The sequence below is a fragment of the Oncorhynchus tshawytscha genome, linkage group LG15 (genome assembly GCF_018296145.1).
Source record: "Oncorhynchus tshawytscha isolate Ot180627B linkage group LG15, Otsh_v2.0, whole genome shotgun sequence".
In the NCBI taxonomy this organism is placed as follows: Eukaryota; Metazoa; Chordata; class Actinopteri; order Salmoniformes; family Salmonidae; genus Oncorhynchus; species Oncorhynchus tshawytscha.
The window spans coordinates 31,123,258-31,150,304 of NC_056443.1; the positions used below are offsets into that span (position 1 = coordinate 31,123,258).

The window sequence follows — 27,047 nt, forward strand, 5'->3', positions numbered from 1 at the left end:
ACAGACAGAAACAGAGGCAGACAGCCAGACAGAAACAAAAGCAGTCAGACAGACAGAAACAGAGGCAGACAGCCAGACAGAACCTGAGGCAGACAGCCAGACAGAAACAGAGGCAGACAGCCATACAGAAACAGAAGCAGACAGCCAGACAGAAACAGAAGCAGTCAGACAGACAGAAACAGAGGCAGACAGCCAGACAGAAACAGCTCAGCTGCACCTCAGTTCACCTTTCTTCAGAACAGGTAGAAACACAGAGTTACATATGCACATGGCCAAATCCTAACGTGACTGGTGCATTGGGAGATTTGTGCGAAAATTCAAATTCATGCACACACTGATCTCAATTCAGACTTTGGCTAACATTATATGCGTAGGTTGATGGTGAAGTCTGCATGGGCACTGATGTCCCTATGGACCCTGGTCCTAACTGATGTCCCCTATGGACCCTGGTCCCAACTGATGTCCCCTATGGACCCTGGTCAGAACTGATGTCCCCTATGGACCCTGGTCAGAACTGATGTCCCCTATGGACCCTGGTCCCAACTGATGTCCCCTATGGACCCTGGTACCAACTGATGTCCCCTATGGACCCTGGCCCCAACTGATGTCCCCTATGGACCCTGGTACCAACTGATGTCCCCTATGGACCCTGGTCCCAACTGATGTCCCCTATGGACCCTGGTCACAACTGATGTCCCCTATGGACCCTGGTCACAACTGATGTCCTTATGGACACTGGTCACAACTGATGTCCTTATGGACCCTGGTACCAACTGATGTCCCCTATGGACCCAGGTCACAACTGATGTCCTCTATGGACCCTGGTACCAACTGATGTCCCCTATGGACCCTGGTCACAACTGATGTCCCCTATGGACCCTGGTCACAACTGATGTCCCCTATGGACCCTGGTCAGAACTGATGTCCCTTATGGACCCTGGTCAGAACTGATGTCCCTTATGGACCCTGGTCCCAACTGATGTCCTTATGGACCCTGGTCCCAACTGATGTCCCCTATGGACCCTGGTACCAACTGATGTCCCCTATGGACCCTGGTCACAACTGATGTCCCCTATGGACCCTGGTCACAACTGATGTCCCCTATGGACCCTGGTCACAACTGATGTCCCCTATGGACCCTGGTCAGAACTGATGTCCCTTATGGACCCTGGTCCCAACTGATGTCCTTATGGACCCTGGTCACAACTGATGTCCCCTATGGACCCTGGTACCAACTGATGTCCCCTATGGACCCTGGTCCCAACTGATGTCCTTATGGACCCTGGTCACAACTGATGACCCCTATGGACCCTGGTCAGAACTGATGTCCCCTATGGACCCTGGTCACAACTGATGCCTTATGGACTCTGGTCACAACTGATGTCCTTATGGACCCTGGTCACAAATTATGTCCTTATGGATCCTGGTCCAAACTGATGCCTTATGGACCGTGGTCACATCTGATGTCCTTATGGACCCTGGTCAGAACTGATGTCCTTATGGACCCTAGTCACAAATTATGTCCTTATGGATCCTGGTCCAAACTGATGTCCCCTATGGACCCTGGTCACAACTGATGTCCTTATGGACCCTGGTCACAACTGATGTCCTTATGGACCCTGGTCCCAACTGATGTCCCCTATGGACCCTGGTACCAACTGATGTCCTTATGGACCCTGGTCACAACTGATGACCCCTATGGACCCTGGTCACAACTGATGACCCCTATGGACCCTGGTCCCAACTGATGCCTTATGGACCCTGGTCACAACTGATGTCCTTATGGACCCTGGTCACAACTGATGTCCTTATGGACCCTGGTCACAACTGATGTCCCCTATGGACCCTGGTCACAACTGATGTCCTTATGGACCCTGGTCACAATTGATGTCCGTTCCCAGCATACTGCATCTGATTGCATCAGTGTAGGGACATAGGGAATAGTACACTACATTGGGAATAGGGTGCCTTTGGGAAACAGCCACTGTATCAGGACATGATCATATTTCATTGGTAATAGGTCATGTTATCTCACATATCCTTCAGCCAGGGGAATCACGAGAAGACATGGATATTCAGTCCTCTGTGCCAGGTTTCAGGAACAGTCTTTAGTAATGTGATGGTGGGGGGAGAGGGGAAAATGTCTGAACAATAGTCACTGTTGGTTCAATGAAATTGTAAACTCCACTGGTGTCCTCTCTTTCACGCGTATCTCTGCGGACACAACAGAGGGTCTCTCTCTCTCTCACTCTCTCGCTCTCTCTCTCGACTGGCATTCTCATATGCCCCAGCTCCACTGCTATAACCTCATGATATGTAATTACAGCGCAGGGCCTAAGCCTGATAGATGAATGGGGTGCTATGCCACAATGCTCCCAGGAAGAAGCCTATTTTACAGAGGGAGCCATTATCAGATTAATAGACACACTTTTGTGTGTGTGTGTGTGTGTGTGTGTGTGTGTGTGTGTGTGTGTGTGTGTGTGTGTGTGTGTGTGTGTGTGTGTGTGTGCAATCTGTTCTCTCTCAGCTCTCAGATGTGCCCAGGGCCGAACATAGTGATATGGAGGCCCCTGGCAGAGGCCAGTCTTACTTTCAGTTTGTTCTCTCTCAGCTCTCAGATGTGCCCAGGGCCGGACATAGTGATATGGAGGCCCCTGGCAGAGGCCAGTCTTACTTTCAGTTTGCAGCCCGGTCCCGGGTTACCTTCAGATGAGTCCCGTCTTGTGGGCAAAAACGGAGAGCAGATCGGCTGTACCGTCTTCCGTCTAGTCCCAAGATGCTTGTGGGGGTCGTAGAGCAAAACACAGAACACCATCGTGTTGGTGAAAATCTTTCAACCCAAACTGCTCGGAAGCTACAGATGTCTCCTGCTTTGACGTCGTGTTGGCTCGGACGCTACAGATGTCTCCTGGTCTGACGTCGTGTTGGCTCGGACGCTACAGATGTCTCCTGCTTTGACGTCGTGTTGGCTCGGACGCTACAGATGTCTCCTGGTCTGACGTCGTGTTGGCTCGGACGCTACAGATGTCTCCTGGTCTGACGTTGTGTTGGCTCGGACGCTACAGATGTCTCCTGCTTTGACGTTGTGTTGGCTCGGACGCTACAGATGTCTCCTGGTCTGACGTCGTGTTGGCTCGGACGTTACAGATGTCTCCTGGTCTGGCGTCGTGTTGGCTCGGACGCTACAGATGTCTCCTGGTCTGACGTTGTGTTGGCTCGGACGCTAGAAATGTCTCCTTGTCTGACGAACACCGTTATTGCTCAGGTGTAGTTGCGGAAGGTGGTGATTTAAAAAAAACACCAGATATCTCTAGTTTAAACAGAAGGATTTTGATCGGGATACGAGCAGAGCATGGGGCGGCCTCAAGCAAAATACATTTTTTATTAGAATTTTTTTATGCCCAGCTCACGAGTTCCCTTGATGATGTGAGGCCTGAGGCAATTGCCTCTTCTGCCCGAATGGTAAGTTCGCCAGTAGACATGCCAGGTTACATTGTATTGTCTGGGTGGGTATAGGGCCTCTGGCTGGATACAATGGAAGCAGGGATGGAGGAAGAGGATAGAGGGAGTAAAGAAGGGAGGGGTCAGATCTGTGATTGGAGGAAGAGGATAGAGGGAGTAAAGAAGGGAGGGGTCAGATCTGTGATTGGAGGAAGAGGATAGAAGGAGTAAAGAAGGGAGGGGTCAGATCTGTGATTGGAGGAAGAGGATAGAAGGAGTAAAGAAGGGAGGGGTCAGATCTGTGACTGGAGGAAGAGGATGAGAGAAGGGGTTCTAAGTATTGGATCCAGTTCAGAGTGAGTGTGGTTAGTTACACTGCTATACAGAGGCCAGCAAATATGGTGTCTGTGGCTTGTTTAGGGTTTTTGCTTCCTAATGTTTCAAATAGTTAAATAATGATATTGAGTTCATTTGTTAGTCGGAGCAGTTTTACTGAACCCAGTCATGGATTTGGTCGGGATCGGAGTTCTCTTTTTTCCCAGAATACTCGTGCTGTGTCTTCTCTTCATCCCCTCGGCCAATCAGGACCAATTACCCATAAGCAGTGAACCCACAAACATTCTAACATTAATGTGATTTTGTAACTTTCTCAACTGGGCCTTGGTAATGGGGGAATACATCAGATTTCAATCTGGCAGAGACTCATTGGAAGGAGGGGGGAACAATCCAGAAAACGGCACACTGTCAAACTTTTGTCTGTTTGCTTTCTTAATGCTGTAAGCGGAGGGCTTTTTACGAGCTCACAATGAAGGGCGAAATGATTCCCTCGCCTGTTGTATCTGTAGTAGACTATGACTAAACAGAGAGACAGACTATTATGCCTTTACAGTCAGACCACAGCCAACAGCAGACCTACAGCAGGCCTACAGCAGACCAACAGCAGACCAACAGCAGACCAACAGCAGACCAACAGCAGACCAACAGCAGGCCTACAGCAGACCAACAGCAGACCAACAGCAGGCCAACAGCAGACCAACAGCAGGTCTACAGCAGGCCAACAGCAGACCAACAGCAGGCCAACAGCAGACCAACAGCAGGCCAACAGCAGACCAACAGCAGACCAACAGCAGACCAACATCAGACCAACAGCAGGCCTACAGCAGACCAACGGCAGGCCTACAGCAGACCTACAGCAGGCCAACAGCAGACCAACAGCAGGCCAACAGCAGGCCAACAGCAGACCAACAGCAGGCCTACAGCAGACCTACAGCAGGCCTACAGCAGGCCAACAGCAGGCCAACAGCAGACCAACAGCAGACCTACAGCAGGCCAACAGCAGACCTACAGCAGGCCAACAGCAGACCAACAGCAGGCCTACAGCAGACCTATAGTAGACCTACAGCGCGACCTACAGAAGACCTACAGCAGGCCTACAGCAGACCAACAGCAGGCCTACAGCAGACCTACAGCAGACCTACAGCAGACCAACAGCAGACCTATAGTAGACCTACAGCAGACCTACAGCAGACCTACAGCAGACCAACAGCAGACCTACAGCAGGCCTACAGCAGACCTATAGCAGACCTACAGCAGACCTACATCAGACCTACAGCAGGCCTACAGCAGACCTATAGAAGACCTACATCAGACCTACAGCAGACCTACAGCAGGCCAACAGCAGGCCTACAGCAGACCAACAGCAGACCTACAGCAGGCCTACAGCAGACCAATAGCAGACCTATAGTATTCTGACCAGACCTGGGTTCAAGAGTGTGTGCTTGAACTTGTTTGAGCTTGTACTTTTGTTACTAGTCCATTGGGTCCATCGTGCCAGACAAGCTCAATCGCACACACCTAAAGGTTTTGAAAGATCTCAAAGACTACTTGAACCCAGGTTTGATTATACACTTTTTACTAAGTCAATATGTACTTGTTGTGAATGTTTTGGCGTCAAACTGGTGGCAGTTGTGAAAGAAGTCAATAGTTGGATGAGTTGCAGAGGAAATTCAAAATAATGCCATTGTTGATAAGATGCTTTTTTCATTAATTAGAACAAATTCTCTTCAACCATATGGTCTATCTAATACAAACTCATGGACAATTTAGACAAAGATTTCAAATAGTTATACTATGTATGAATATTTTTTTGTTTTGTTATTCAAGTATAAATGACCAAAGTTATAATAGTTGCCATAGATCTTTGGTAAATTACCGGTAGCTTTGCAACCCTACTGATACCTACTATAGGAAAACGTACAGAGAGACTACACTGGGATCAGTTCCAGTCAACAGACAGGATTCCTAGAGAGAAGATTCATAGCCCTTATGTTTAGAGAGTGACAGGAGGGGTCTGCTGATACCCCCCAAAAAAAAAAAAAAAAAAAAAAAAAAACATGTCCACCGCTTTATCACATTACACAGATCCACTACAAGGAAACAGATTATTCATGTAGCACATGAATGGTATGTGGAGAGGCCTGGCTGATGACAGCTGATGTTCCTCATTACAATTATCGCTGAAGAGAAGGGGAATTACAGGGCTTTCAGAGCTGCCTGGTTGATATACAGTCTGGAAAAGAGCGAATGCCTCTCCTCTGTTACACGATACGTTTTTAAAAGGTCCACTCGGCCAGAGGGAGAAATGCAGAGTGGGGTTGGCTCCTGCAGGCTGGGATTCGACTTGAGGTATTTCAGAAGGAGAGCAAAACCGAGAGGGACGGAAATAGCGGTGTGAAGAGCATCTATGTGTGCGCGAGAGAGAGAGAGAGAGAGAGAGAGAGAAAGAGAGAAAGAGAGAGAGAGAGAGAGAGAGAGAGAGAGAGAGAAACAGAGAGAGAGAGAGAGAGAGAGAGAGATCCAGCTGGTCCTGGGGCTGAGTTCACAAACCTGTTCTACTAACAAACTGAAGACTCAGGACCAGAACATCCAATCAATCAGAATAATACAAATTACAACATAGTAAAAACAAAACTACATTGCTTTTTGGGAAACACAAGTACAAACACAAAGCATAATGCAGTGCTATCTGGCCCTAAATTGGCAGTACACCGTGGCTAACTATTTGACCATGGTTACTGATCAAAACCTTAGAAAAATCTTGACAAAGTACAGGTTCAGTGGGCACAGCCTTGCCACTGAAAACCTGGCTCCCTGTAGAGGAAAGGTTGTGCAACCACTGCACAACAGCAGAACCTGAGACAGAGCTGCATTCCCTGACAAAATGTCAAAAATATAAAACAATTAGAGAGTGTAATTTCCCCAAATTTGAAACCCTTATTCAAGGTTTCAAAGACCTCTCTGATGAGGATAGGCTACCCGTCCTGTTGGGGGAGGACGCAGAGAGCTGTGGGTTGGCAGCGCACTACATTGCTGCCTGCCATAAGATGAGGGACTGACAGGGTGTCTGACAGACCAAATAACCTGCACATATCCTCTATGCTTATTGTTATTGTTCAATGTATGGTTATTTTGATCCTTGGTTATTGTTGTTACTGTTGTACCGTTATAGCAATAACGCAAATTAAATTGAGAGAGAGAGAGAGGCAGAAAGAAAGAGAGAGACTCAGAAAGAGAGAGAGAGAGATGCAGAGAGAGATGCAAGGAGAGATGCAGAGAGCAAGAGAGGCAGAAAGAGAGAGAGAGATGCAGGGAGCGAGAGAGGGAAAGTGACTCATACTATGTAGCATTGTCTGACATGGGAGACAAGCCCAGAGGCATTAGCTCGCCTTGCAGTATACTCATTACGGTTTCCCTAAAATACATCTGAGAAGGATATCAGTTTTCTGCAGTGCCACAGGTGCTACATAGAAAGTGGTTGAAGTGCTCAGTGGAGACGCCAACGCTGCCATTGGAGCAAACTCAGAAGTGCTCAGTGGAGACGCCAACGTTGCCATTGGAGCAAACTGAGAAGTGCTCAGTGGAGACGCCAATGCTGCCATTGGAGCAAACTGAGAAGTGCTCAGTGGAGACGCCAATGCTGCCATTGGAGCAAACTGAGAAGTGCTCAGTGGAGACGCCAATGCTGCCATTGGAGCAAACTGAGAAGTGCTCAGTGGAGACGCCAATGCTGCCATTGGAGCAAACTGAGAAGTGCTCAGTGGAGACGCCAACGCTGCCATTGGAGCAAACTGAGAAGTGCTCAGTGGAGACGCCAACGCTGCCATTGGAGCAAACTGAGAAGACGCTTTGCATGAGGATAGAAATAGATGATAGACATTAGCCAAGCAGACACTATGGGATCCAATTACCGTGGGCTCACAAGTGGTCTATGAAACATCTACGAGTGGAGAGAGGACATGAGCAGGTCTGAACAAGAATCCCAAGAATCTATATTATATGACTCATAAGTCTAGCATAAATAGCAAACACATACTAACTCATACACAGACACGAGGCCAACACAATGACATGTATACACAAACACACACATACACTCAATCACACACATACACACAATGACACACACAAACACAGCTGCTGCCTCCCATCCCGTGTGTGTGTGTACACAGTGTTGAGTCCTGGGGTCCCTGGCCCGTGTGTGTGTGTACGCAGTGTTGAGTCCTGGGGTCACTGGCCCGTGTGTGTGTGTACGCAGTGTTGAGTCATGGGGTCCCTGGCCCGTGTGTGTGTACACAGGGGTGAGTCATGGGGTCCCTGGCCCGTGTGTGTGTGTACGCAGTGTTGAGTCATGGGGTCCCTGGCCCGTGTGTGACGACAGCTGCTGACCGGTGTAAGAGCCGTAGTGCCACGGTTCAGTTTTGTGGATTAGCACGCCGGCGTGAATACTGAGACGACATCACAGCCAATCACATATTCATGGGAAATTCAATTTCTTCAACCACCGGGCCGGGATGATTTGGCTCGACAAAGGGGTCTATCTCACCCAGAAAAATTGTCTCAAATTGAAAAGCCAGACGAGGGAAGTGTTTAGAAAGGAGAGAGGGACTGAAACAGTCAACAGGAGTATTTCTAATATAGTACAGTATGGCTGTTGTATTCCTCCCCGTTGTGAGAGCAAGCTCATTTTGACTGTCTATTCTTGTAGACGCTGACGACAGTCGAGTGTAGTGCAGCAATCACCTTGCAATCACCTTGCTCGTAAAACCGTCTGGGCAGGCAGGTAGCCGAGTCGTTAAGAGCGTTGGACCGGTAACAGAAAGGTTGTTGGTTTGAATCCCTTGAGCCCTTGAGCAAGGCACTTAATTGATTGTCCTGATGATAATGAATAAGGCCCTGAGAGACCCATGTTGTGTAGATGCTGAAACACTAATAGGATCCAATCAACATTTCACACTGACACAAGATAATCTGATTTTATTTCCTCCCAGTGGTGCTGCCACTTTACATGGTGATGAAGGTTTTCTTTCCAGGGGTTACCGGAAACAGAGCATTCTGGGAGTTCAGACGAGGGTCTTCCTGCTCCCCGAGGCGAAGCTCAGCCCCTAGTATACCACAGTTTGGGTTTTGATGACAGGTATAAAATGAGACCGGAGGGGGAGGGGGGAGAGAGAGAGAGAGAGAGAGAGAGAGAGAGAGAAGAGATTTCCCCGGTGTGGCCAACACAGAACACCACGACACCCCCAGTGTGGTCAACGCAGAACACCACGACACCCCCAGTGTGGCCAACACAGAACACCACGACACTCCCCAGTGTGGTCAACGCAGAACACCACGACACCCCCCAGTGTGGCCAACACAGAACACCACGACACCCCCCGGTCTGGCCAACGCAGAACACCAAAACACCACCGGCAAAACACATCTACACAAAAAGTCACACCCCTGCATTCAAACACACAAACATTTGATATCATATCAAACCATAATTTAAAATTACACACTAACTTATTCAACAACACACTGTGGACCAGAGCAGCGAAGTGTGTGTGTGTGTGTGTGTGTGTGTGTGTGTGTGTGTGTGTGTGTGTGTGTGTGTGTGTGTGTGTGTGTGTGTGTGGACGTAGGACAGAGGCCTTGGACGTAGGACAGAGGACAGAGGCCTTGGACGTAGGACAGAGGACAGAGGCCTTGGACGTAGGACAGAGGCCTAGGACGTAGGACAGAGGACAGAGGCCTTGGACGTAGGACAGAGGCCTTGGACGTAGGACAGAGGCCTAGGATGTAGGACAGAGTCCTAGGATGTAGGACAGAGGCCTTGGACGTAGGACAGAGTCCTTGGATGTAGGACAGAGGCCTAGGACGTAGGACAGAGTCCTTGGACGTAGGACAGAGGCCTTGGACGTAGGACAGAGGCCTTGGACGTAGGACAGAGGCCTGGGATGTAGGACAGAGGCATTGGATGTAGGACAGAGGCCTAGGACGTAGGACAGAGGCCTTGGAAGTAGGACAGAGGCCTTAGACGTAGGACAGAGGCCTAGGACGTAGGACAGAGTCCTTGGACGTAGGACAGAGGCCTTGGACGTAGGACAGAGGACAGAGGCCTTGGATGTAGGACAGAGGACAGAGGCCTTGGACGTAGGACAGAGGCCTAGGACGTAGGACAGAGGCCTAGGACGTAGGACAGAGGCCTTGGACGTAGGACAGAGGCCTAGGATGTAGGACAGAGGCCTAGGATGTAGGACAGAGGCCTTTTACGTAGGACAGAGGCCTTTTACGTAGGACAGAGGACAGAGGCCTTGGACGTAGGACAGAGGACAGAGGCCTTGGACGTAGGACAGAGGCCTTGGACGTAGGACAGAGGCCTTGGACGTAGGACAGAGGCCTTGGACGTAGGACAGAGGCCTAGGACGTAGGACAGAGGCCTAGGACGTAGGACAGAGGCCTAGGACGTAGGACAGAGGCCTTGGACGTAGGACAGAGGCCTTGGAAGTAGGACAGAGGACAGAGGCCTTGGACGTAGGACAGAGGCCTTGGACGTAGGACAGAGGTCTTGGACGTAGGACAGAGGCCTTGGACGTAGGACAGAGGCCTAGGACGTAGGACAGAGGCCTAGGACGTAGGACAGAGGCCTTGGACGTGGGACAGAGTCCTTGAATGTAGGATAGAGGCCTTGGACGTAGGACAGAGGCCTAGGACGTAGGACAGAGTCCTTGGACATAGGACAGAGGCCTTGGATGTAGGACAGAGGCCTTGGATGCAGGACAGAGGCCTGGGATGTAGGACAGAGGCCTTGGACGTAGGACAGAGGCCTAGGACGTAGGACAGAGGCCTTGGACGTAAGACAGAGGCCTTTTACGTAGGACAGAGGCCTTTTACGTAGGACAGAGGCCTAGGACGTAGGACAGAGGCCTTGGACGTAGGAAAGAGGCCTTGGACATAGGACAGAGTAGGACAGAGGCCTTGGACGTAGGACAGAGGCCTTGGACGTAGGAAAGAGGCCTTGGACGTAGGACAGAGGCCTAGGATGTAGGACAGAGGCCTAGGACGTAGGACAGAGGCCTAGGACGTAGGACAGAGGCCTTGGACGTAGGACAGAGGCCTTGGACGTAGGACAGAGACCTTGGATGTAGGACAGAGGCCTAGGACGTAGGAACAGAGACCTAGGACGTAGGACAGAGGCCTAGGACGTAGGACAGAGGCCTTGGACGTAGGACAGAGGCCTAGGACGTAGGACAGAGGCCTAGGACGTAGGACAGAGGCCTAGGATGTAAGATAAGCTTCCACCGGATCCATCACAGGCAGCTTTTGCTTCCTTGACACCATTGAACAAGTATTTTGTCGGTTGTGTGTCGGTGTGAGAACGTCGTGCGGGAAAAGAGAAATGATCATGTGAAAAGAGGATTAAACAAAAGGAGAAGCCGCAGGGCAGCTTGAATCCCCTCCTCCAGGCCCTCTTCTGCTTTGGTGCTCAACGCTAGTGTTGTTCACCTCAGCCCCAGCACGCTGAGACAATCAGTTGGGTTTTCCCTTCTCAGCTAACGCACGCCGGACACCGGATTTGCATACAAACAGCCTGTCCAAATACACACAAGGAGAAGGCAGAGCGAGATGAACAGGGAGAGGAGGAGGGGGGGGGGGGGTAGATTGTGTGTGTGTGTGTCCGTGTCCCTGTTTGTGTGTTTTTGCTAGACTCTCCCTGATGCTGACGGCTTTGGATTGAACCCAGAATGTGATTAGCTGAGTGATGCACTGCCTCTCTGTTTACCCCAGCGTTATTCTGAGGAGACACCCACTCCTTTCGCTCCCTTCCTGCGCTCCCATCCCGCGCTCCCGTCCTGCGCTCCCTCGGAAAAACAAAGACCCAACTGCAATAAATAACAGCACAGCTGAGGCTCTGGGATCAAATCACTCTCCTTCTCATTCCTGGGCGGTGGCAGACGGGACACTTTGGTGGAATTACTTTTGCTAAAGTTACCTGGGAAACAGATAAGACCATAAACCATAAGACCATAAACAACCAGGACAGGACGGAGGGATATTCAGAGATTTAGAGAGTGTTTTTAGAACAAGCTACTGACTGTCATATACTGTGGTGATTATGGACAGGCTGAAAACGTGCTAAAGGTAGATATGGGCTATTTTGACCTCATGACTGCTAAGCCAGAAAGGCCAATGCTCACTGACTTCTGGGTGATTTGTGATGTTTTATTTGTGCTTACCATGACTGTGATTTTGTATTGTAATGAATGCATATACACTACCGGTCAAACGTTTTAGAACGCCTCCTCATTCAAGGGTTTTTCTTTATTTTTTACTATTTTCTACATTGTAGAATAACAGTGAAGACATCAAAACTATGAAATAACACATATGGAATCATGTAGTAACCAAAAATGTGTTAAACAAATCAAAATATATTTTAGATTTGAGATTCTTCAAAGTAGCCACTCTTTGCCTTGATGACAGCTTTGCACACTCTTGGCATTCTCTCAACTAGCTTCATGAGGTAGTCACCTGGAATGCATTTCAATTAACAGGTGTGCCTTTTAAAAGTTAATTTGTGGAATATCTTTCCTTCTTAATACATTTGAGCCAATCAGTTGTGTTTTGACAAGGTAGGGGGGTTATGCAGCAGATAGCCCTATTTGGTAAAAGATCAAGTCCATATTATGGCAAGAACAGCTCAAATAAACAAAGAGAAATGACAGTCCATCATTACTTTAAGACATGAAGGTCAGTCAAAACATAACATTTTAAGAACTTTTAAAGGTTCTTCAAGTGCAGTTACAAAAACCATCAAGCACTGTGATGAAACTGGCTCTCATGAGGACCGCCACAGGAAAGGAAGACTCAGAGTTACCTCTGCTGTAGAGGATAAGTTCAGTAGAGTTAACTGTCTCTCATGAGGACCGCCACAGGAAAGGAAGACTCAGAGTTACCTCTGCTGCAGAGGATAAGTTCAGTAGAGTTAACTGGCTCTCATGAGGACTGCCACAGGAAAGGAAGACCCAGAGTTACCTCTGCTGCAGAGGATAAGTTCAGTAGAGTTAACTGGCTCTCATGAGGACCGCCACAGGAAAGGAAGACCCAGAGTTACCTCTGCTGCAGAGGATAAGTTCAGTAGAGTTAACTGGCTCTCATGAGGACCGCCACAGGAAAGGAAGACCCAGAGTTACCTCTGCTGCAGAGGATAAGTTCAGTAGAGTTAACTGGCTCTCATGAGGACCGCCACAGGAAAGGAAGACCCAGAGTTACCTCTGCTGCAGAGGATAAGTTCAGTAGAGTTAACTGGCTCTCATGAGGACCGCCACAGGAAAGGAAGACCCAGAGTTACCTCTGCTGCAGAGGATAAGTTCAGTAGAGTTAACAGCACCTCGGATTGCAGCCCAAATAAAGCTTCACAGACTTCAAGTAACAGACACATCTCAACATCAGCTGTTCAGAGGAGACTGCGTGAATCAGGCCTTCATGGTTGAATTGCTGCAAAGAAACCACTACTAAAGGACACCAATAAGAATAAGAGACTTGCTTGGGCCAAGAAACATGAGCAATGGACATTAGACCGGTGGAAATATGTCATTTCAGGTTCCAACCGCCGTGTCTTTGTGAGATGCGGTGTGGGTGAACGGATGATCTCTGCATGTGTATTTCCCACCGTAAAGCATGGAGGAGGAGGTGTTATGGTGTGTGGGTTCTTGCTGGTGACACTGTCAGTGATTTATTTAGAATTCAAGGCACACTTAACCAGCATGGCTACCACAGCATTCTGCAGCGATATGCCATCCCATCTGGTTTGGGTTTAGTGGGACTATCATTTGTTTTTCAACAGCACAATGACCCAACACACCTCCAGGCTGTGTAAGGGCTATTTTACCAAGAAGGAGAGTGATGGAGTGCTGCATCAGATGACTTGGCCTCCACAATCCCCTGACCTCAACCAAATTGAGATGGTTTGGGATGAGACGGACCACGGGGGGAAGGAAAAGCAGCCAACAAGTGCTCAGCATATGTGGGAACTCCTTCAAGACTGCTGGAAAAGCATTCCAGGTGAAGCTGGTTGAGAGAATGACAAGATAGTGCAAAGCTGTCATCAAGGCAAAGGGTGGCTACTACTTTGAAGAATATATTTTGATTTTGATTTGTTTAACACTGTCTTGGTTACTACATGATTCCATATGTGTTATTTCATAGTTTTGATGTCTTCACTATTATTCTACAATGTAGAAAATAGTCAAACTAAAGAAAATGAGTAGGTGTTCTAAAACTTTGGACCGGTAGTGTGTATATATATATAGTGGTAATGTTTATTTTATATTGTGTTATAAAGGGCACATTTGTAAAAGAGACTTAGGTCTCAATATGTCTTCCCTGTCAAAATAAAGTTTAAATAAAATAAACTATCATACATGATGCATTTGGGAATCTATAGGTTCTGCTAATGTATAGTTCAGGATATCATTTAACATTTCAATGTATGCTGTACATTGAAAAACCTATTATGGCACATCCAATGGTAGGCTACCTGATGTTTCTCAGCGACAGTAATTTGGTCATAACTATCACCACGCTATGTGTTTCCTTGGATGCTGTGCAGAACGTCTAAATTTACCAACAGCCAATGTTTTGATAATCCAACGCTCAAAACAATAATTCAATTTGTCGGCGCTCTCCACTTTTCTCTGTGCATCCCACAACATGTCTCCTAATCGTTCAGGCTACAGTTAGCGGAAAGCAGCGAAAGCCATATAATAACTATCACTAAAGAATATGGTGGCATTGCCGTGTTGTGAGATGATATCATTGGCCGTGTCTTTTTCATGTAAAAGAGGGATCTGTTTTTGACAAGCTCGTTTGTCGCACCGCCCAAGTAACATGAACATGAAAAGAGCCCACCACGTTTTCTTCTCTCCCTCCTCTCTTTCTCTTTTCTTTTTCTCCTCTCTTTCTCTTTTTTTCCCTCTTACTTCTCTCTCTTCCGTCTTTCTCTCTCCATTTCTCCTCTCCTCTTTCTTTCTATTCTCTTGCTCTCTCTCTCTCTTCTTTCTCTTTTTTCCCTCTCCTCTCTTTCTCTCTCCTCTCCTCTCTTTCTCTCTCTCTCGTTCTCTCCTCTCTTTCTCCCTCTTCTATCTTTCTCTCTCTCTTTCTCCTCTCTCTCCTCCTCTCTTCTATCTTTCTCCTCTCTCTCTCCTCTTTCTCCCCTCATTCTCTCTTTCTCCTCTCTATCTTTTTTTCCACTTCTTCTTCATCTTCCTCCAGCCTCCCCCTCCTCTGGGACATGGGGCGTGCTAATTGATATCAAGGTGAGTCACAAACAGTTCACCATTTCCTGAGGAAGTTATTCCTGGCAAGTGTCCGTCCGTCAACTCATACAAATTCCCACCTGGGTGTGTGAGTGCTGGTTTGGCACGGCAGCAGGGCACGTACATCACCACAAGAGAACTTGGGTGGCAGAACCGCGTTTCAACCATGTTTCTGGGGTTGAGTTACGTCTGGACTCCTGTTATTAGTTTGACTGCTGCCAACTGACACAGAACCCATCTAGGGCCAGGGCACAGTATTTGGAAAACCCAGCCTGTTCCACCAATAGAGACAAGTCCAATGAAAAAGGAAGGAGACGATGGGTCTGACAGTAGACATGTTGTCAGTATAATAAACAAAGCAACAAGATAGGCCAGACAGTAGACATGTTGTCAGTATAATAAACAAAGCAACAAGAAGATAGGCCAGACAGTAGACATGTTGTCAGTATAATAAACAAAGCAACAAGATAGGCCAGACAGTAGACATGTTGTCAGTATAATAAACAAAGCAACAAGAAGATAGGCCAGACAGTAGACATGTTGTCAGTATAATAAACAAAGCAACAAGAAGATAGGCCAGACAGTAGACATGTTGTCAGTATAATAAACAAAGCAACAAGAAGATAGGCCAGACAGTAGACATGTTGTCAGTATAATAAACAAAGCAACAAGAAGATAGGCCAGACAGTAGACATGTTGTCAGTATAATAAACAAAGCAACAAGATAGGCCAGACAGTAGACATGTTGTCAGTATAATAAACAAAGCAACAAGAAGATAGGCCAGACAGTAGACATGTTGTCAGTATAATAAACAAAGCAAGATAGGCCTGAATCAAAGATGAACCTGTCAACAATGACAAAGGATTTGGTCAAATGCAGGAGTGAAAAATAGTGTGAGAAACGATGCAGTAACTCCTGTTGAGACAGACAGGTGCAGTACAGTGTCTCACACCTGGTGCGACAGACAGGTATAGTATAAAGTGCCTGGCCAGAATCCAATCTTCAATCCGTGAGGATGTTAGTGAGGAGCAGATGAGAGGGAGGGATCCCTGCTGAGCCACTACGGGATCTATCTCACCGTGTCGCTACATAACCCCTCCCTCCTATTAGATTGATCTCTACTGTACCAGACCAGCAGCAGGGCATCAACACACACACACACACACACACACACACCAAATCCAGAGACCTTTCAATGGTTGAAAGAGTGTAGGTCTCTCGGTGTCAGTTTGAAGAACAGCAGGAGGTACCAGCCCATTCTGATGCTATTCACGAGCATCTCACATCCACTGGATGACCCCTACAGAATTCCAGCCTTGTTGTCACGGCAACCCTGGGAACTTTTACTTTCCCCACACTCCGACACAACACTGAGGAAGAAGAAAAGGGACGCCGCACAAAACAACTTCGATAGGAAACATTTTAAAAAGTCCCCATCTCCAGGAAGAAACTAACCACATATAAAACGCAAGAAACTCACAGTAAAGAACGTCAATCAAAGAAGAAAGGAAGAATGGAGGAGGAGGTGGAAGTGAAAAATAGAAGACGCAAAATGGAACTGTCCATTGTGCCAAGGCCTGCCAGGTGGGTTGTTTTCCCCGTTGCCGGGAGACCACCCCCCCATCCCAAACACACACATTCTTAGAATTGGTTATTTCATTCTGAATAGTTTCCAGCTCCCCAAGATAGGGATGTGTTCATGTGAGCCCGCAAAATAAAGAGAGAAAGGGAAAGGACGGGAGAGAGTGAGAGAGGAGAGTGAGAGAGGAGAGAGAGTGCAAGAAAGAGAGAGAGAGAGAGATAATGCCTCGAGTCAGAGAGAGAGGGAGAGAGGATGGAAGGGAGCTTCAGGGCCTCTATGACAAAAACGGGCAAGGGCAAAGGTCAAGCGCATCATAAAGGACCCCACACACAATCTTGCCCAATGTGTTGAGCTGCTGCCCTCCGGAGGGATATAGGGTCCCACTGTTCAGCAGAATAGGAGCTGGGCAAGATTCATTCCAACAGCCATCGGGCTGCTAAACAGTGGGACATAGGACAGACGCAGGCCCAACGTAACCTGTACTAACTGTCCCGTTTTCCATATCGTATATATTGTGTTGTGTGTATTTGTATGGACTATAAAGTTGTGTATATTGTATCGGAACGACAGAAGGCAAGAACAAATGAAGAGAGAAGGCAGGAGAAAAGAGAAACCAGGAAAGAGGAGAATTTCACCACCTCCTCGGGAGCAACAGAATCTGGATAACAACTTCATCACCCTGCTGCTGCCAGCCCCATCAGAACAATCTGGAAGAAAAACATCTAAACACTGTGCTTTACCACCCAGGGAACCCCAGGCATCACTTAGTCCCTAGTTAGCTCTCATCTCTAATGCTAGTGTAGCATCCTGCCTAACCTAGTCTGCCTGGTTCACCATGGGGTTGACAGGAAAGCCTCACTACAGTACAGAGGGCATGTGTGTCATGTATAGATGGTTTGTGCCAAATAGTGCACCAAGCCAAATAGTGCACCTAGCCAAATAGTGCACCTAGCCAAATAGTGCACCTAGCCAAATAGTGCATCAAGCCAAAAATAGTGCACCTAGCCAAATAGTGCACCTAGCCAAATAGTGCACCTAGCCAAATAGTGCACCTAGCCAAATAGTGCACCTAGCCAAATAGTGCACCTAGCCAAATAGTGCACCTAGCCAAATAGTGCACCTAGCCAAATAGTGCACCTAGCCAAATAGGCACCTAGCCAAATAGTGCACCTAGCCAAATAGTGCACCTAGCCAAATAGTGCACCTAGCCAAATAGTGCACCTAGCCAAATAGTGCACCTAGCCAAATAGGCACCTAGCCAAATAGTCACCTAGCCAAATAGTCACCTAGCCAAATAGCGTATCAATCCACAGTAGCGAAGATAGATGAGACAATAACTTTGCATGAGACTCTCTAAGGTGTATCATTCAGATCAACAGCAGTAAGTAGCCACTAGTTAATACATACATTAGGTCTAGAGCTGAAGGACTGTATGTTTTAATTCAAACAGCCATTGCCTTGTCCTTGCTCTGTCATAGTTACTATGAGATAATCAGTGAGAGAATCATTGGGAGAGAACTCATGGTTTGAAGACACACAAGCTCTAATGACCTCATCGAATGAAAAATACTCATGAAGGGAGTGAGTGAGTGAGTGAGTGAGTGAGTGAGTGAGTGAGTGAGTGAGTGAGTGAGTGAGTGAGTGAGTGAGTGAGTGAGTGAGGGAGGGAGTGAGGGGGGGAGGGAGGGAGGGAGCGCTCTTGGCAGCAGACATCTTTGGGGGCAGAAGCAGTCATTTTGAACTCCCTGGCAAAGACCTTGACTCCATGTCTCCTGGGAGAACCAGCCCCGCCGCGCACGCGGGTCGAGAGCTTCAAGTTCCTTGGTGTCCACATCCTCAACAAACTATCATGGTCCAAACCCACCAAGACAGTCGTGAAGAGGGCACGACAAAGCCTATTCCCCCTCAGGAGACTGAAAACATTTGGCATGGGTCCCCAGATCCTGAAAATGTTCTACCACTGCGCAACTGGTTGCATCACGGCCTGGTATGGCAACTGCTCAGCATCCGACCGCAAGGCGCTACAGAGGGTAGTGCGTACGGCCCAGTACATCACTGGGGCCAAGCTTCCTGCCATCCAGGACCTATATACTAGGCGGTGTCAGAGGAAGGCCCAAAAAACTGTCAAAGACTCCAGCCACCCCAGTCATAGACTGTTCTCTCTGCTACCGCACGGCAAGAGTAACAGCTTCTAACCCCAAGCCATAAGACTGCTGAACAGTTCATCAAATGGCCACACGGACTATTTGCATTGACCCCATTTTTTACGCTGCTGCTACTCTCTGTTTATTATCTATGCATAGTCACTCTACGCCTACCTACATGTACATATGACCTCAATTACCTCGACTAACCCGTACCTCCGCACATTGACTCAGTACCGGTACCCCCTGTCTATAGCCTTGTCATTGTTTTTTTGTTTTTTTACTATTTTCGTTTGACTTTATTTAGCAAATATTTTCATTCTCTGCATTGTTGGTTAAGGGCTTGTAAGTAAACAGTTCACGGTAACGTCTACGCCTGTTGTATTTGGTGCATGTGACAAATAAAATGTGATTTGATTTAACACACTAGATCAACCCTAAACTTTCAGACCCAGCATTTGACATAGAGTCTGGGTGGAGAAAGGGGCCTCTTAGCACCACTCAAAGAGCATGGATAGAGAGAGATGACGTAAATGATTCGGAGGACTCCGGTGTGAAAACAATTTCCAACTGAAGACTAGGGGAACCAAATTAACTATCTGTTTAGCATGTGAATTGCAAACAAATGCCCTTTGCATTCAGTCAGTGCCTCAGAAATCAACCAGAAAGTGGTGGTAAGGGGGAGAAAAAACATGTTATGTATTCAAATAGCAAGCAAGCATATTATTACAAAACATTATGATGTTTTCCCACCCTGTCCCTACATTCCAAATGGCTACAGGGTCGTGGACACAGACACCAGATACCATTAAAAGAGATAGAGGATGGTGCAGGTTTATGGTGATGGTTTATGGTGATGGTTGATGGTGATGGTTGATAGTGATGGTTGATAGTGATGGTTGATGGTGCTGATTGATGGTGATGGTTGATGCTATGGTGATGGTTGATGGTGATGGTTGATGGTGATGGTTGATGGTTGATGGTTGATGGTTATGGTTGATGTTGATGTTGATGGTTGATGGTAATGGTTGATGGTGATTGTTGATGGTGATGGTTGATGGTGATGGTTGATGGTTGATGGTTGATGGTTATGGTTGATGTTGATGGTTGATGGTAATGGTTGATGGTGATTGTTGATGTTGATGGTTGATGGTGATGGTTGATGGTGATGGGATGGTGATGTTTGATGGTTGATGGTGATGGTTGATGATGATGGTTGATGGTGATGGTTGATGGTGATGGTTGATGGTTGATGGTTGATGGTTGATGATGATGGTTGATGGTGATGGTTGATGGTGATGGTTGATGGTTGATGGTGATGGTTGATGATGATGGTTGATGGTGATGGTTGATGGTGATGGTTGATGGTGATTGTTGATGGTGATGGTTGATGGTGATGGTTGATGGTGATTGTTGATGGTGATTGTTGATGATGATGGTTTATGGTGATTGTTGATGATGATGGTTTATGGTGATTGTGATGGTTGATGGTGATGGTTGATGGGATGGTTGATGGTGATGGTTGATGTTGATGGTTGATGGTGATGGTTGATGTTGATGGTTTATGGTGATTGTTGATGATGATGGTTTATGGTGATTGTGATGGTTGATGGTTGATGGGATGGTTGATGGTGATGGTTGATGTTGATGGTGATGGTTGATGTTGATGGTTTATGGTGATGGTTGATGGTGATGGTTGATGGGAATGGTTGATGGTGATGGTTGATGTTGATGGTTTATGGTGATGGTTGATGGTGATGGTTGATGGTGATGGTTGATTGTGATGGTTGATGGTGATGGTTGATGGTGATGGTTGATGGTGGTGGTTGATGGTAGGTTTGATGGTTGATGGTGATGGTTGATGTTGATGGTTGATGGTGATGGGAATAGCTGAGGGTGATGGTTGATGGTGATGTTGATGGTTGATAATGATGTTGATGGTGATGGGAATGGTTGAGGGTGATGGTTGATGGTGATGTTGATGGTTGATAGTTGATGGTTGATGTTTGATGATGATGTTGATGGTTGATGGTGATGTTGATGGTTGATAGTGATGGCTGATGGTGATGGTTTAGTTTATGAGATTGTTGATATTGATAGTGGAAGGTTGATGCAGGATGGTTTAGTTGATGGTAATGTGATGGTTGATGTTGATGGTTGATGACAGAGAGAGCACAACTTCTCAGCACCATGGAGCTAGTCAACAACTCCCAGAAGAATGGAGAGTGACAGAGAGAGAGAGAGAGGGAGACAGAGACAGAGAGACAGAGACAGAGAGACAGAGAGAGAGAGAGAGAGGGAGAGAGCGAGACAGAGAGAGAGAGAGAGAGAGAGAGAGAGAGAGAGAGAGGGGGGGAGAGGGAGAGAGAGACAGAGAGACAGAGAGAGGGGGAGAGGGAGACAGAGACAGAGAGAGAGAAAGAGAGAGAGAGAGAGAGAGAGAGAGAGAGAGAGAGAGAGCACAGGGAAGCACAAAGAAGGCTCTTTCAACAGTGGAAGCTTTCTACTCGGAATGCTGTTAACAAGTTATGGATGGGCTTGGTGGCCGACCGTTCCCAGAATGTCTTCCGGGAACTGACATCAGGGGTCCTGGAATGAATTACCGTTCATGGGGACATTTAAGGGAATGTCTCTCAGGCCTTGGTCAGACCGCTTGCGGTCAAAACACGACCACGCCCTCATCTGGTGACCCCACATGTCAACTCGTTGACCAGTGTCTGACCACTGTCTTGTTAACATAATGTGTGTGTGTGTGCGCACATCTGTAAATGTTTGTAGAAAATGTCTACATGTCATTATAGTAATGTGTATAAATCTTCAGTACACTGGCAATGTGATTGGTTATTAGTACCATGTCTGAGTGTCTAATAACAATGTGAATGGTTATTAGTACCATGTCTGGGTGTCTAATAACAATGTGAATGGTTATTAGTACCATGTCTGGGTGTCTAATAACAATGTGAATGGTTATTAGTACCATGTCTGGGTGTCTAATAACAATGTGAATGGTTATTAGTACCATGTCTGGGTGTCTAATAACAATGTGAATGGTTATTAGTACCATGTCTGGGTGTCTAATAACAATGTGAATGGTTATTAGTACCATGTCTGGGTGTCTAATAACAATGTGAATGGTTATTAGTACCATGTCTGGATGTCTAATAACAATGTGAATGGTTATTAGTACCATGTCTGGGTGTCTAATAACAATGTGAATGGTTATTAGTACCATGTCTGGATGTCTAATAACAATGTGAATGGTTATTAGTACCATGTCTGGGTGTCTAATAACAATGTGAATGGTTATTAGTACCATGTCTGGATGTCTAATAACAATGTGAATGGTTATTAGTACCATGTCTGGGTGTCTAATAACAATGTGAATGGTTATTAGTACCATGTCTGGATGTCTAATAACAATGTGAATGGTTATTAGTACCATGTCTGGATGTCTAATAACAATGTGAATGGTTATTAGTACCATGTCTGGGTGTCTAATAACAATGTGAATGGTTATTAGTACCATGTCTGGGTGTCTAATAACAATGTGAATGGTTATTAGTACCATGTCTGGGTGTCTAATAACAATGTGAATGGTTATTAGTACCATGGTAAATCAAAATGAAATGTTTAACATATTAAGTTCTGCTTTTCTGATGTATTAAATACTTATGTCATGCAATAAAATGCAAATTAATTACTTAAAAATCATACAATGTGATTTTCTGGATTTTTGTTTTAGACTCTGTCTCTCACAGTTGAAGTGTACCTATGATAAAAAATTACAGACCTCTACATGCTTTGTAAGTAGGTGAACCTGCAAAATCGGCAGTGTATCAAATACTTGTTCTCCCCACTGTATATATATATATAATACAATATTGGATACCTTATCACTGCTGTCATTGTTACGTACCGTCTAACAAGTTGTAACGTCTACTCTATTTATATACATTTAGCGTAATGGTAGTCTGATTTTATGCAGTTTTAAGAAAAAATACCTAAAAATTAAAAATAAAAGAAATAAAGTAACAAATAATTAAAGAGCAGCAGTAAAATAACAATAGCACGGCTGCAATAATGGAGCTGTGAGTCGGGAAGCAGGTGAAACGTCTAATAAAACCACAGAACCAGGAACGAGACAATTCCATGTGGCTTCACACCGGCACACAACAATAACACCAACTGGTGACTGAACATAAGAGAGCGACATATAAAGGGAGGAAACGATGAAGGTAATGAAGTCCAGGTGTGAATCATAGGTGCGCGTAATGAGTGCCAAGGGTGAATCATAATGATTAACAGGTGCGCGTAATGAGTGCCAGGTGTGAATCATAATAATTAACAGGTGCACGTAATGAGTGCCAGGTGTGAATCATAATAATTAACAGGTGCGCGTAATGAGTGCCAGGTGTGAATCATAATGATTAACAGGTGCCCGTAATGAGTGCCAGGTGTGAATCATAATGATTAACAGGTGCGCGTAATGAGTGCCAGGTGTGAATCATAATAATTAACAGGTGTGCGTAATGAGTGCCAGGTATGAATCATAATAATTAACATGTGCGCGTAATGAGTGCCAGGTGTGAATCATAATGATTAACAGGTGCGCGTAATGAGTGCCGGGTGTACGTAATGATGAAACGCAGGTCCGGTGGTTAGTATTCCGGCGACGTCGTACACCGGAGGGGAGGAGCAGGAGAAGACATGACAGGGGTCTAGATGTCTACCAATAAATGTGCAACATTAGGGGTTAAAGGTCAACTGCTTGTTTACACATGATTAAAAGTTAAAAGTCAAATAGTGTAATACCATTGCTTCTGACCAGATATACCACAGACATGATGCATCTTGGGTCCTTGGTATATATATTTATTGACAATCGTCTATATCCTTTGTCTGGGCACAGCCACCTCTGAAGGCCCTGTAAACTGGGGGGAGGGGCAGAGATTCTTAAATTTTCATGCCTATCAATCTGTGCTGGAATCGTAAATGTCTGACCTAGTGAAATTAAATGGCAGCATTTGTCTTCTTTTATTAGGTTGTGCAATATAGGGGGAGACCTCAATACTTCGACCTTACCAAAGTAAGGCAATGCCAAGTTAATTGAGGATAACTCAAATATGGCGTCCCAGGCTGTCAGTGTTTGGCTGACTGACAGATGATTCACACTTGTCTCAGTATTGAATTAGTCTGTCTGTAAGAAGTTCTTCATGAATAGAAAATGGGCCCTTATAATACAAAAACAGATATATTTTTTTTTGCGATTTCATTCCAATTCTATGCCAAGTCAAAATGTTATTTCAACATTATAGGTTGAGCATTGGCATAGTATGTGTTACTGTCTGTGGCTGCTATATAGACAGTATGTAACCTGGTAGAGCTAGTCATCTAGTTCATGACATGTTAGATAGAGAGCAGTCTGGATGATGTTTCTCATATGAAAGAGGATGCAGGCAGGCCAGTAGCAGTGGGAAATGTTTCCTTCCAACTGTACGTGTTCTGTCGTGACAATAGCACCATATTCAACTGATGTCCTTGATAGACACTGCACGGTCCCGGACAGCTGACAATATTCTACCCAATCACAAAGCCCTCTCTCTATCTATTTTTCCCCCTCTCTCTTGCTGTTTACATTGCGCTGCTAATTACAATTAATTACATGTCAATTAAACTAGGTCATAAACCTCGAATTATGTGCAATTAATTATTTGGACAAATGCCATAAATACGCTTTAAACTGAAACATTCAAGGTGGATATTAATACATATTATTTAAACACTTTAGTATCATCATATGACAATGTCAACACCAACCAAGTGGCACTGAGTGGGACAGAAAAAACAGCTTGCCTCCACTGTGCGCACCTCTAAACAGACTGACATCATCATGACCAGCTAAACTAAAGATAGGTGGGTTGGTTGGATGCACTTCTCCGCAACCAGCCATGCCCTCTCTCATCAGTCCGGGCTTGACACACAATAATAAATGTAGCTGTTGTAAACACACATATTTTTGTTAGATGCACACTTGAAGACATATTGATGCGCTTCAGAGTAGCCAAACAACAAAACAGGATTCAATAGCATGAGCAATGAATGCCAGGAAGGAAAAATAATTGACGCGTAGCTATTACCTGGACAATAACTTATGTCAATTGGGATGGGCTGTTATGGTGACTGGCGGGTTGTGTAGGCTACAAGCGGGGAACCCACTACATCACAACGGAGTGTAACCGGGACGGGACGGGTACTTACGCTGCTGTTCTCCCCCGTCCAGTGAACCATCGCCTGGTTGTGAGTGGCATCCCCTTTGAGCACGAACGAGCTGCTGAGCAGGGACACTTTCTCTTGGGATAGAGCTCTCCTGAAGCGCCGGGATTCCATGTCCATATCATTATCACCCAAGTCCTGTTCGAACATTCCGTCTCTCCTGTCTATGCCTATACCGCCACCGCTGTCAAGCATACGATGCGCGTCGCTCCGGCTGTCACATCGCACGGGTCCCATCAGTGACATCCAAGCCGAGGCGATAAACACAGCCCGGCACAGGTGCGCTGAAACTGTTCCTTTCGGACGCAGAGGTACCATGTTTCGCGCCATTATAGCGCTCATATCGTGGATACTGACAGAGAGACTGCGATTCGAGTGGAAGATAGATAGTACTACTGTAAGCGGAGAGAGAGTGAGGGAGGCTCGGAGGGATGGAGTGGAACTGGAGCGAGGCCATACAATGGAAACAACGTGGTCGTGTCTGTGTCAACTGGAAGACGCGCGGTGCACATAGCATGTGCGCCATCTGGTGACGCATACCCTACATTGCTGTTTCTGAAAGCCTTAATCGTTGAAGACTTAACCCCTTCCCACGAACTGATTTCTAAACTTTTTATTTCACCTTTATTTAACCAGGTAGGCTAGTTGAGAACAAGTTCTCATTTACAACTGCGACCTGGCCAAGATAAAGGAAAGCAGTGCGACACAAACAACAACACTGTTACACATGAAATAAACAACAGTCAATAACATAATAGAAAAAAAATAAAGTCTATATACAGTGTGCGCAAATGGCGTGAGGAGGTAAGGCAATAAATAGGCCATAATAGCGAAGTAATTACAATTTAGCAAATTAATACTGGAGTGATAGATGTGCAGATGATGATTTGCAAGTAGAGATACTGGTGTGCAAAAGAGCAGAAAAGTAATTTAAAACAACATGGGGATGAGGTAGGTAGATTGGATGGGCTATTTACAGATGGGCTATGTACAGCTGCAGCGATCAGTTAGCTCTTCAGATAGCGGATGTTTAAAGTTAGTGAGGGAAATATAAGTCTCCAGCTTCAGTGATTTTTGCAATTCGTTCCAGTCATTGGCAGCAGAGAACTGGAAGGAAAGGCGGCCAAACGAGGTGTTGGCTTTGGGGATGACCAGTGAGATATACCTGCTGGAGCACGTGCTACGGGTGGGTGTTATCGTGACCAGTGAGATGAGATAAGGCGGAGCTTTACCTAGCATAGACTTATAGATGACCAGGAGCCAGTGGGTCTAGCGACGAATATGTAGCGAGGGCCAGCCGACTAGAGCATGCAGGTCGCAGTGGTGGGTGGTATAAGGGGCTTTGGTGACAAAACGGATGACACTGTGATAGACCGCATCCAATTTGCTGAGTAGAGTGTTGGAGGCTAATTTGTAAATGACATCGCCAAAGTCAAGGATCGGTAGGATAGTCAGTTTTACGAGGGTATGTTTGGCGGTGTGAGTGAAGGAGGCTTTGTTGCGAAATAGGAAGCCGATTCTAGATTTTATTTTGGAGATGTTTAATATGAGTCTGGAAGGAGAGTTTACAGTCTAGCCAGACACCTAGGTATGTGTAGTTGTCCACATATTCTAATTCAGAACCGTCCAGAGTAGTGATACTAGTCGAGCGGGCGGGTGCGGGCAGCGAACGGTTGAAAAGCATGCATTTAGTTTTACTAGCATTGAAAAGCAGTTGGAGGCCATGGAAGTGTAACCGATGTGAAACGGCTAGCTAGTTAGCGGTGGTGCGCGCTAATAGCGTTTCAATCAGTGACGTCACTCGCTCTGAGACCTGAAGTAGTTGTTCCCCTTGCTCTGCAAGGGCCGTGGCTTTTGTGGCGCGATGGGTAACAATGCTTCGTGGGTGTTGATGTGTGCAGAGGGTCCCTAGTTCGAGCCCAGTTAGGGGCGAGGAGAGGGAAGGAAGCCATACTGTTAGAGAAAGA

General features: G+C 46.4%; 1 protein-coding gene across 3 annotated transcripts in view; it reads right to left on the minus strand.

Moving 5' to 3' along the window:
- LOC112239867 (VPS10 domain-containing receptor SorCS2-like) overlaps nucleotides 1–25,516 on the minus strand; it is a 450,420-nt gene extending 424,904 nt beyond the window's left edge. For all 3 annotated transcript variants that reach the window (XM_042298460.1, XM_042298459.1, XM_042298458.1), the window contains exon 1: nucleotides 25,066–25,516. In XM_042298460.1, the coding sequence (XP_042154394.1) occupies nucleotides 25,066–25,422 (357 nt within the window). In that variant the 5' untranslated portion in view covers nucleotides 25,423–25,516. The remainder of the gene's footprint in view (nucleotides 1–25,065) is intronic.
- Nucleotides 25,517–27,047: the final 1,531 nt, after the last annotated feature.